The sequence below is a fragment of the Oncorhynchus keta genome, unplaced genomic scaffold (genome assembly GCF_023373465.1).
Source record: "Oncorhynchus keta strain PuntledgeMale-10-30-2019 unplaced genomic scaffold, Oket_V2 Un_contig_4024_pilon_pilon, whole genome shotgun sequence".
Classification (NCBI taxonomy): Eukaryota; Metazoa; Chordata; class Actinopteri; order Salmoniformes; family Salmonidae; genus Oncorhynchus; species Oncorhynchus keta.
Window position 1 is genome coordinate 1 of NW_026287563.1, and position 12379 is coordinate 12379.

General features: G+C 44.9%; 1 protein-coding gene across 1 annotated transcript; it reads right to left on the bottom strand.

Moving 5' to 3' along the window:
- Positions 1-3474: 3474 nt before the first annotated feature.
- On the bottom strand, positions 3475-12081 carry LOC127924431 (collagen alpha-1(XXVII) chain A-like; the record flags this gene model as incomplete). The annotated part of the gene is made up of 2 exons (XM_052509165.1): positions 11137-12081; positions 3475-3528 (listed from the first exon to the last, which is right to left on the bottom strand). Coding segments are annotated over exons 1-2 (942 nt in total), but the record flags the coding sequence as incomplete, so codon positions are not given.
- Between the last annotated feature and the right edge of the window lie 298 nt (positions 12082-12379).

Below are 12379 nucleotides of genomic sequence, written 5' to 3' on the forward strand. Positions count from 1 at the left end.
ATTCAGGTTGCTTTTCAGGCTTGGGCTCATAAGCCTATGCGTATGCATAAGCTCTAGGAAGACTCTTGGTGGTTCCAAACATCTTCCATTTAAGAATGATGGAGGCCACTGTGTCCTTGGGGACCTTCAATGCTGCAGAAATGTTTTGGTACCCTTCCCCAGATCTGTGCATTGACACAACCCTGTCTCGGAGCTCTACGACCTCATGGCCTGGTTTTTGTTCTGACATGCCCAGTCAACTATAGGACCTTATATAGACAGGTGTGTCCTTTTCCAAATCATGTCCAATCAATTCAATTTACCACAGGTGGACTCCAATCAAGTTGTAGAAACCTCTCAAGAATGGTCAATGGAAACAGGATGCAGAGCCCAAATTCCAGTCTCATGGCAAATACCTATGTAGGTTTTCTTTTTTTTATTTGTAATAAATTTGCAAAAATGTCTTAAAAACCTGTTTTCGCTTTGTCATTATGGGGCATTTGTGTAGATTGATGTGGGAAAACATATTTCATCCATTTTAGAATAAGGCTGTAACATAACAAAATGTGGAAAAAGGGAAGGGGTCAATATACTTTCCGAATGCACTGTACATTCTCTCCCAGACTCGTGGATATACATTTTGGAGCGTAGCATATGCAAATGAATACATTCCACACTCAAAGGCAATTACTCAAATTTGTTTAATTGTGGAGTAGAGTATAGACCAATTTTATACCAAGACATCTTAAATCAGTTTTGTCTTATGTTCTTCTGCCATGCGTAATATGTAATATGTATTGTATAATGGCACAAGCCTATGCATATGCCTATGTATGTTTTTGAATTAATCCTCACCTTCGAAAGCGCTGTCCATTTCGTTGTGTTTGAAACAACATCCACAATGACCATGTTTTGCACTCAGTTTCAACCTGCTGTTGAACTTCTTCCTTCAAATTGATCATCACAGTGAGGTGAGCTTTAAAAGTAGCATACTGTTTTGATGATGTGTTTGTGATTTAAGATTGCATTTTCATTGATGTCAGAGTGGTTAGAGGAACAATAGAGCCCCGAGTACCAGGCCATTCGGGCCTGAATGTCATTAGCAAATTGGGTACTAACAAAGGATGTCCAGAGTGGATAAGAGAAGATTACTGTGACTCAACAGTCACATGGAATTTTACTGCGATCATGGCACATGACTGCCGGAGTGATGGTAATATGGTCACTGGAACAGCCCTAGTAGTATTCTACTATGGTATTTCAGAGTGTCGTTGACTAACCTGGAAATGAACAACAACTGTCTAAAGTGAGGAATGCTAAACCTGCAGTGTAAAATTGGGTTACCGATGGATTATTTCAGCAATCAACAACAAGAGCTTATCTTTCAAATGGAAACCATTCCTCCATCTGGCCTGAGGGTGTTGTTGAGTGTGTTCTGCAGTGTGCACGTGTGGCGAGCGGCGAGAGACTGAAAAGGCATTTGTTTTAGGGGGGAGTTAAGCCTCACCGTTCTGCAGAGCCCTGTATAACTCTTTATATTTCTCCCTGTGAGGGTCATGTCTTCTGCACACTATTCAATGCCATACAACTCCCCTTCCGTGGCCTCCAATTGCTCTTAAATACAAGTTCAACTAAATGCATGCTCTTCAACCGATCGCTGCCTGCACCTGCCCACCTGTCCAACATCACTACTCTCAAAATACCAGCAACAGTGTGTGAAAACCTTGTGAAGACTCACAGAAAACGTTTGACCTCTGTCATTGCCAACAAAGGGTATATAACAAAGTACTGAGATAAACTTTTGTTATTGACCAAATACTTATTTTCCACCATATTTTGCAAATAAATTCATAAAAAATCTTACAATGTGATTTTCTGGATTTTTCCTTCTCATTTTGTCTGTCATAGTTGAAGTGTACCTATGATGAAAATTACAGGCCTCTCTCATCTTTTAAGTGGGAGAACTTGCACATTTGGTGGCTGACTAAATACTTTTTTTGCCCCACTGTATACTTGGATAAGATGGAAATGACGGTGAGTGTTAACGTTTGATAACAACCTACCTTAGCTAGCTAGCTAGAATACACATGCTTAGCACATAACATGTTTCCACTGCACAAGCGCCAAAGTTCATACAGCTAGCTAGCTACCATTAAGAAATTATACATTATCTTGTCATTTAGAGGTAACGTTAGTTTAAGTCAAGTTAAATCGCTGGCGAGCTGACTTGAAAATGTAGCTAGAAACTGTCACCCAGTTAGCCCACAACACTGAACATCTTTTGATAGGACTGACACAGTTGTTATAGTGATGTGCAAAGTTGATTTGATGTTCATAAAGATATTACGTTTTTATTATGTGTATTTTACACATTGTCATTTATGGGACCTGCAAGAGACGCAAAATGAATCACTGGAGAGACAAGCAGCTGTCTCCACAGTGGCTGAGGTGAGTGTGACCTATATACCTGCATATAGCTAGTTCTGGATGCCCCAATTAAGTGATTGTGTTTTTGTTAATGTCTCTGATGTGGCCCACTGGTAGACTGGCATTATGCATCATTGTATGTTATCCAAAACAGTTAAATGTGTTGTTTTTACCAAAGAGTCAATTAGTATTTCTCCCGGTCTATCTCTGTCTCTATTTCAATCTCTCTCTCTTTGTCTGTCTTTATTCATCTTTCTTTTTATACCCCCACCCTTTCTCTCTTTCTGCACCCCCATCTCATCTCACTCTCATGTTTTTCACATGAGCGAGAGCAGAGTGTATCCTTGATATGAGAACAGAAGGTCTCTGATGTGTCCCGTTGGTAGATTGGCATTATACATCCTTGTATGTTATCCAAAACAGTTAAATATGTTGTTATTACCAGAGGATTAGCTAATCTCTCTATCTCTAACAAATTAAGATTCCTCTGTGTTTAGAGGTTTTCTTAGGCATCCTATCAGATAGGTAGTCTTTTCAAAGGTCTCTTTATGTGAGTTTTCCTGTTTATGCCTGGAGGTCAACGCTCTCAGCCCTACACTTATTAGGGTCAATCTGACTGCAATGCATACAAAGGGTGTGGTGGTGTGTCTGAGTAGCAGAGCCTTTACCTCCCTGGGGGAGGGATGGGGGTGATTAGTGTGTGTTTGGACCTCTGATGCAGTGGCAGCAACCGTCATAACAGACCACGTTAAACAGCCTTCAGCCGAGCAGATACGAATGCACACAGTAAGCCAAGGAATATTGATTTGATTTGACTAGTCAACAGATCTTATTTGCTTATATGACCAGTTCCATCGCTATACCCACAGAACTCTATTTCAGAGCAGAGATCTGAGATCTGGCTATGTTAGGTTAGCAGGCCTGGGGATGGAGGGGGGAGAGGGGAAGAGAGGTAGAGAGGGGATGTATAAGGAGAGAGGTGAAACAGTTTGGCTCACAGAGGGGAGGAGACAGACAATCAAACAAACAAACAAACACTGGGGACAGGGAGATGAAATAGAGGCTTACCTGAGGACCCCTCTTCCCTGGTGTGCCTGACTTCCCTGGTGGTCCAGGATGGCCCTGTAAGGTGGGAGAAAAAGCACACACATTTATTTATTTTTTAAATGAAGAAAAAATATATATACAGTACCAGTCAAAAGTTTGTACGCACCTACTGATTCAAAGGTTTTTCTTTATTTTTACATTGTAAAATAATAGTGAAGACGTCAAAACTATGAAATAACACATATGGAATCATGTTGCAACCAAAAAAGTTATTCAAAGTAGCCACCCAAAGTAGCCAGCTTTGCACACTCTTGGCATTCTATCAACCAGCTTCATGAGGAATGATTTTCCAACTGTCTTGAAGGAGTTAACACATATGCTGAGCACTTGTTGGCCCCCACACTTTCACACCTCCTACTCCATGCTTCACGGTGGGAACCACACATACGGACACTTTCACACCTCCTCCTCCATGCTTCACGGTGGGAACCACACATACGGAAATCATCTGTTCACCTACTCTGCGTCTCACAAAGACGCGGCAGTTGGAACCAAAAGTCTCAAATTTGAACTCATCAGACCAAAAGGACAGATTTCCACCGGTCTAATGTACATTGCTTGTGTTTCTTGGCCCAAGCAAGTCTCTTCTTCTTATTGGTGTCCTAGTAGTGGTTTCTTTGCAGCAAATCGACCACGAAGGCCTGATTCATGCAGTCTCCTCTGAACAGTTATGTTGAGATGTGTCTGTTACTTGAACTCTGTGAAGCAGTTATTTGCGATCTGAGGTGCAGTTAACTCTAATGAGTTCAATCTGAATCTGGGTTGAATGGAGATGAATTAAAAAACACCACCTTTCCTGTAATGTAACTAAATCCCAAACTGGTACTGCTCATAAGAGGCCAGGTGGGTCACGTGTGTTTGTGTGTGTGCGCGTGCATCTCTGTAGGTACAGGGGGCAGGAAACACTAAAAGCACCAGAACATTTCCTGCTTCACTCCCAACGTGTTCAATTTATCAAACTAGGCCCATGGTCATTTATTTTACTTTCAACATAAAAGAGGAAAAAGAGAAGTGAAAAATAAGAGGGTGACCACTACACTGCCTGATGACTGGCCAAAAACAGCATAAACCTCCAGCCATGTGTACCATGTGTTTCTCCTGTTTGGTTTCCACTGAACATGACCCATGTCTCCTACAGCTTAACTTTAATTAGGCTATAGACCATCCTGGCTCTAACCTGTGACTCCAGCGAAAAAGGGTGGACTTTTGTAAGAGGACATCTTAGTTGGATTGATTGTCCGCTTAATTGTGGACATTGTGCCATTTAAATTGTGTTACAGGAGGGCACTCAGGGTGAAAATAGACTTTCCTGGGCTCACTTCAACTATGTCTGTGTTGTATCTCTTACTGGGCCCTGTCCTCAGCTTTCACACAGAGGAGTGACTGGAGCTGCAGAGTGCTCCAACAGGGCTCCCAAAAAGCGGCAGGTGCTATGAACTCTTAGAAAAAAAAGGGTCCAAAGTGTTCTCTGGCTGTCCCAATAGGATAACCCTATGAAGAACCCTTATGGTTCCAGGTAGAAACCCCTTACATTTGAGTCATTTAGCAGATGCTTATATCTAGTGTCTTACAGTTAGTGTGTTCTTCTTAAGACAGCAAAGTGGGACAATAATATCAAAATTAAATCTAAATGTTATTTGACAAATTTACCGAATACAACAACAAAACAACAACAACAACGTTATCAAACAAGTTAGTTGACTTACAATTAATGGAGGACAATCCAGTTCTAGGAGAAACAGTGATATCTTTTACAGAAACAAATGGGAGTTCTCTCTGACATTTGTACACCAGTGAAATGTTTACTAACAAGCCCTTAACCAACAATGCAGTGTTAAGAAAAATACCAACAAAAAAACGTCAGTGATGCAAACCGTTAGGATGCTCTCGACGGTGCAGCTGTAGAGAACCTTTTGAGGATCTGAGGACCGAAGCCAAATCTTTTCAGTCTCCTGAGTGGTAATAGGTTTTGTTCTGCCCTCTTCACCACTGTCTTGGTGTGCTTGGACCATGTTAGTTTGTTGGTGATGTGGACACAACTCTCGACCTGCTCCACTACAGCCCCATCGATGTGAATGGGGGCGTGCTCAGCCATCCTTTTCCTTTAATCCACAATAATCTCCTGAGTCTTGATCACGTTGAGGGAGAGGTTGTTGTCGCAAACACCAGTCTCAACATCAACAACGAAGAGGCGACTCCGGGATGCTGGCCTTCTCGGCAGAGTTCCTCTGTCCCGTGCTTGTGTTCTTTTTCCCATCATAATCCTTTATTTTTATTGGCCAATCTGAGATATGCCTTTTTCTATGCAAATGTGCCTAGGTGGCAAGCATCCCGGAATCGCCTCTTCGCTTTGACTGGTGTTTTGCGGGTACAGTGTATTGAAGCTGCCTCCACTCCTCTTTCTATTCTGGTTAGAGCCAGTTTGCGCTGTTCTATGAAGGGAGTAGTACACAGCGTTGTACGAGATCTTCAGTTTCTTGGTAATTTCTCACATGAAATGGACTTCATTTCTCTGAACAAGAATAGACTGACGAGTTTCAGAAGAAAGTGTTTTGTTTCTGGCCATTTTGAGCCTATACTTGAACCCACAAATGATGATGCTCCAGATACTCAACTAGTCTGAAGAAGTCCAGTTTTATTGCTTCTTTAATCAGAACAAACACTTTTCAGCTGTGCTAACATAATTACAAAAGGGTTTTCTAATGATAAATTAGCCTTTTAAGCTGATAAACCTGGATTAGATAACACAACGTGCTATTGAAACACAGGAGTGATGGTTGCTGATAATGGGCCTCTGACGCCTATGTAGATATTCAAGAAAAAAATCTCTTTCTGATCAATTTGATGTTATTTTAATGGACAACAAATGTGCTTTTCAAGGACATTTCTAAGTGACCCCAAACTTTTGAATGGTAGTGTATGTAAAACATCGGGACAGACACCCATCCGGTGCATTCGGAAAATATTCAGACCCATGGACATTTTCCACATTTTGTTATGTTACAGCCTTATTAAAACATGTATTAAATAAACACCATACACCATAATTACAAAGCGAAAATCTTTTTTTTAATCCCCAAATGTATAAAAGAAAGTGGTGTTATTTACGTAAGTATTCATATACTTTGCTATGAGACTTGAATTTCAGCTCAGGTACCACCTGTTTCCATTGATCATCCTTGAGATGTTTCTACAACTTGATTGGAGTCCACATGAGTCCTTTTGATCAATGTGTGTACGGTCAAGGGGTTTAAATACTTTCCGAAGGCACTGTATGTACTCACTGTGAGTCATTTTGATCAATGTGTGTGTGGTTGTGATCTTATGTTTATGTTTATATTATTATTATTATTATATTATTATTATATATTATGTTTAGCAGATGTTGTTAAAACATGTGAAATCAGCTCAGGTCTGTATGGGAGAAATTGTGCTTAGGAAATATCCTGTGCCTGTGTTGTTATCATAATGATTTGCAGGGCTAGTTCAAACATCTGAAAACAGACACTGTGGTGTGTATGTGCTACTTAGATTGAGATGTTTATTAAATCAATTCTATTGAGTGAACATTAAACTCAAAAAGGAGCCCATGGAGATGTTTTAAAGATTGCTCGCAAAGGTATTCAAAATAATTCGCCATCTGCCTGTAGGTGTTGGAAGGGCATGGTGTTGGGGAAAGCACAGAGACAGAGCTGAGCCCTGACAGATGGTTCATCGCCCCTTGGTACATCTTCTTCCTGGCCTGGCTCATACCGTCCCCTGCCCTTCTCACCAACATCCAACGCTTCAAGGCGCACCTTCACTCTCTGCCCTGACACTCCATCTACCTCTGCCTCATCTCTTGACCCTGTGTTGTGTGCTAAACACATTTGTGCAGATGTCGGTTCAGATGATTTCTTTAATTGCACTATTTTCCTCCTGTGGTATTTCCTCTTGTGATCGTCACCTGGTGAAAAATATCTAGCAAAAGGTCTGCAAATGTCTCTGTCTGATTATTTATACATGTGGCATAAAATATGACTGTTCTGTATCAGTCACTCAGTAAACTTGTACTGCTTTGTAAATGAGCTATTTAAATTAGGTTAATGTCTTGGGAGTCTGTTCTTATTGCCTACAGCTGGACAGTCATTCTCACCAATGTACCATGGTAGGAAGTTTCCCACTACACATTACACAAGGCTTTACATGGTAATGTAGATTAGGTTACTGTCTTGAGGATCTAGTCTTAATATGCTGTATATGACAAACTAAAACAACATGAGGATGAAGTGACTGTCATTACGGTAATCTTTATTGTGATTGGTAATGTGTGAATAAGAAAAACAGTAGCTCACAACATGACATACTGTATAAACAGTAATCTCCCAGAGAAAGAGAACATATTTACTGTAGGGTGTCACGTGTGATGGCAGCATCCTGGAAAGACACTCTACCAGCTGGTGTGAGGAAGTACTCCTTAAGGTTGTTGGACACGTCTTTAGCAACTCTGGTTGCCGTCTGCCAACATGTTCCTTGGGTCCAGGAAGCTGGTGTCCTCTTGTACCACCTGCCTTCACTCTCCTGGGCACAGGTCCCCAATGGGTGTGGAGTGGACAACAAACGTGGGGTGGGTGTACTGTGTTGATGACTCTGTCAGTGTCTGTGATGCAAAGGTAGTTGTAGAGGGCCACGCAGGCCTTCACAATGGTCTCAGCTTGCCCTGGACCAACCTCATTGACTCGTCCCAGGATCCTCCATCTTGCAGCAAGGAATCCAAAGGAGTTCTCTAAAACTGGCTAAAGCTCTACTCTGGTTCCCCCTAGTGGATATCCACTACACAAGGCTCCTCTTGCTTGGTAAGCTACTCTGGTTCCCCCTAGTGGATATCCACTACACAAGGCCCATCTTGCTTGGTAAGCTACTCTGGTTCCCCCTAGTGGATATCCACTACACAAGGCCCATCTTGCTTGGTAAGCTACTCTGGTTCCCCCTAGTGGATATCCACTACACAAGGCCCATCTTGCTTGGTAAGCTACTCTGGTTCCCCCTAGTGGATATACACTACACAAGGCTCCTCTTGCTTGGTAAGCTACTCTGGTTCCCCCTAGTGGATATCCACTCCACAAGGCCCATCTTGCTTGGTAAGCTACTCTGGTTCCCCCTAGTGGATATCCACTCCACAAGGCCCATCTTGCTTGGTAAGCTACTCTGGTTCCCCCTAGTGGATATCCACTACACAAGGCTCCTCTTGCTTGGTAAGCTACTCTGGTTCCCCCTAGTGGATATAGACTACACAAGGCTCATCTTGCTTGGTAAGCTACTCTGGTTCCCCCTAGTGGATATACACTACACAAGGCTCCTCTTGCTTGGTAAGCTACTCTGGTTCCCCCTAGTGGATATACACTCCACAAGGCCCATCTTGCTTGGTAAGCTACTCTGGTTCCCCCTAGTGGATATACACTACACAAGGCTCCTCTTGCTTGGTAAGCTACTCTGGTTCCCTAGTGGATATACACTACACAAGGCTCCTCTTGCTTGGTAAGCTACTCTGGTTCCCCCTAGTGGATATACACTCCACAAGGCCCATCTTGCTTGGTAGGCTACTCTGGTTTCCCCTAGTGGATATACACTACACAAGGCTCCTCTTGCTTGGTAAGCTACTCTGGTTCCCCCTAGTGGATATACACTACACAAGGCTCCTCTTGCTTGGTAAGCTACTCTGGTTCCCCCTAGTGGATATACACTCCACAAGGCCCATCTTGCTTGGTAGGCTACTCTGGTTCCCCCTAGTGGATATACACTCCACAAGGCCCATCTTGCTTGGTAAGCTACTCTGGTTCCCCCTAGTGGATATACACTCCACAAGGCCCATCTTGCTTGGTAGGCTACTCTGGTTCCCCCTAGTGGATATACACTCCACAAGGCCCATCTTGCTTGGTAAGCTACTCTGGTTCCCCCTAGTGGATATCCACTACACAAGGCCCATCTTGCTTGGTAAGCTACTCTGGTTCCCCCTAGTGGATATCCACTCCACAAGGCCCATCTTGCTTGGTAGGCTACTCTGGTTCCCCCTAGTGGATATACACTCCACAAGGCCCATCTTGCTTGGTAAGCTACTCTGGTTCCCCCTAGTGGATATCCACTACACAAGGCTCCTCTTGCTTGGTAAGCTACTCTGGTTCCCCTAGTGGATATCCACTACACAAGGCTCCTCTTGCTTGGTAAGCTACTCTGGTTCCCCTAGTGGATATCCACTACACAAGGCTCCTCTTGCTTGGTAAGCTACTCTGGTTCCCCCTAGTGGATATAGACTACACAAGGCTCATCTTGCTTGGTAAGCTACTCTGGCTCCCCTTCGTGGATATACACTACACAAGGCTCCTCTTGCTTGGTAGGCTACTCTGGTTCCCCCTAGTGGATATACACTACACAAGGCCCATCTTGCTTGGTAAGCTACTCTGGTTCCCCTAGTGTATATACACTCCACAAGGCCCATCTTGCTTGGTAAGCTACTCTGGTTCCCCCTAGTGGATATAGACTACACAAGGCTCCTCTTGCTTGGTAAGCTACTCTGGCTCCCCTTCGTGGATATACACTACACAAGGCTCCTCTTGCTTGGTAAGCTACTCTGGTTCCCCCTAGTGGATATACACTACACACGGCTGTTCTTGCTTGGTAAGCTACTCTTGCTCCCCCTAGTGGATAAACACTACACAAGGCTAATTTTGATTGGTAAGATACTCTGGCTCCCCCTAGTGGATAGACACTACTCAAGTCAGACTTGCTCCACTCTGGGTGGAGCTCAACAACGATGTGGACAAAGGTGCAGTCTGCCCCCAAAAATCCAGCTCCATCCATGCACATGCAAGCATGTCGATCGACGGAGTGAACCTTGCAGTGACCTTTAGCCTGAAGTGACAATATGACTCCAGCGAGCTTGCCCCACTACCCCAAAGCTAAACCCTAGCAGCCTTTCACTTCAAACAAGGACACTGACATGCTTTGTACTATGTATGTACCAATAGATATACATTTGATGTTGTTGTGTTTTGAAAAGTAGAAGAGGACAGTAAAGACAAACAAACTGAGAAAAAGGAGAGACATTTGAACAAAGAAACTTTGAACAATGTCCACAATGTTCTCTCTCCATCACCATCTCTCTTTTCTTTTGTCTTCAGTCATCCTCCTTTCTCCCCCACCCCCACTTTCCACTGTAGACATCTGGCTATATATATACTGAAGGGTTCTCTGATCACAGACCCAGCCCTCCTGTCCTCCTCCCCACTTTCTATACCTGGGCTGGCAGAGCTTTGAAGAGGCTGTGTTCCCCCCATATTCCCTCAGCAGAACGTCACTGAGCCTCGATTGTTCACAGTGAGGAGGGATAGAGGTCTGTAATCAGACTGGAATAGAGTCTGGGAGAGAGAGTAAGAGGGGACGGGGGTAGGATGAGGAAGAGAGGGCTCACATATGCTCTACTTTCACCACTCCAGTGAGTTTAATAACTCAACCTGCCACACACTTCCACCTCGCACATACTCACTCATGCACACATGAAAACACATATGTACACTGCCTTTGTGCGCTAAATACAATCTCTTATGCATCCCCAGTTGGTAGGAAAGAGTATTAAGAGGCTCTTACCGCAAGGCCTGGTTCACCCTTTAGCCCTTGGGGTCCTGGCAAAAGTAGAGAAAAATGGGTCGGCTCCACATCGTACGTCTGCCACCAGCCCGTGGCGGGGAAGTTAAAGGGTGCATAGGTGGGTCTGGTGGGCCGTTGGGTGACAGGTGCATTGGTGGCTTTCGATAGCTTTGGATTGGCAGGTGCATTGGTGGCTTTGAATTGGCGAGTGGCTGTGACTTTAGGCTGGGCAATTGTCTTTTTGGGTGCTGTAGGCTGTGGTTTCTGTAGTAGTTTCTTTGGTCCAGGGCTGACTGCCCCCTGGGCTAGAAGGGCAGAGTCTGGCTTCTTCTTGGTAGGCTTGGCCGCAGCAGTGAAAGAGGGTTTCTGCTTTGCCTCCAGCCCCAAGGTGGTCTTCTTGGGGCTGCTGCGAGAGGTGGGCTTGGCTAGGATGGGCTTGGTAGGGGTGGGCTTGGGAGGGGTGGGCTTGAAATTGGCAGGCTTAACAGGGGTGGGCTTGACATTGGCGGGCTTGATATGGGTGGGCTTGTGGGATTTCTGAGTGATGGGGTAGGTTTTGGGGGCGGAGGGAGGGGCGACTCCATTCCTGAGTGGTGCTGTAATGGTCTCGCTCTGGGCCTTGGTCGGGAAGGCTAGCCCAGGCCCTGTCATGAGTAACATCACAGTACCAGGTAGGGGAGAAGGAGTGGTCCTAGGGATGGGCTTTAGCAGGATGGCCGGCACCACATGCCTAACAGCAGAGGCAGCTGCAGTGGCGCTCCTTGCTAGGTTCATGACCATGGGCTTCCTGTTCAGCTCAGAGGGAGCTGGCAGGGCCAGGCTGGCCGTGATGTTGGGGTCTCGGGTTAAGAGGGGCGCTATGTTTGGCCTGTAGGTGTCACCCTCCATGCACTGTTTCTTAACGTACCTGCAGTAGTTGTGAGCTGCCTGGGAGGAGGGGATAAGGTCAAACTGGCAAATGGCACCCTCCCGAACTGCACCGAGCCCTGGCCCATCTTCCCGAGCAGAAAGGAGCTCTCAGGGTCCAGGCCTTCTCTGTCTACGAAGTCAAGTCTGCGTGAACGCTCTGCTTCCCACAGGCAGAGTATAGAGTCACCCTTTGGTCACGGATGTCCAGAGCCAGATGGTGCCACTGGCCATCGCGGAGGTCGTAGTGGAGTGGGACGGCGCTCTTGGGCCCTGTGTGGAGGACAAGCTGCCCCGGGGTCAGCTGCAGGCCTAGCAGGAGCCGGCGGTGGCCGGT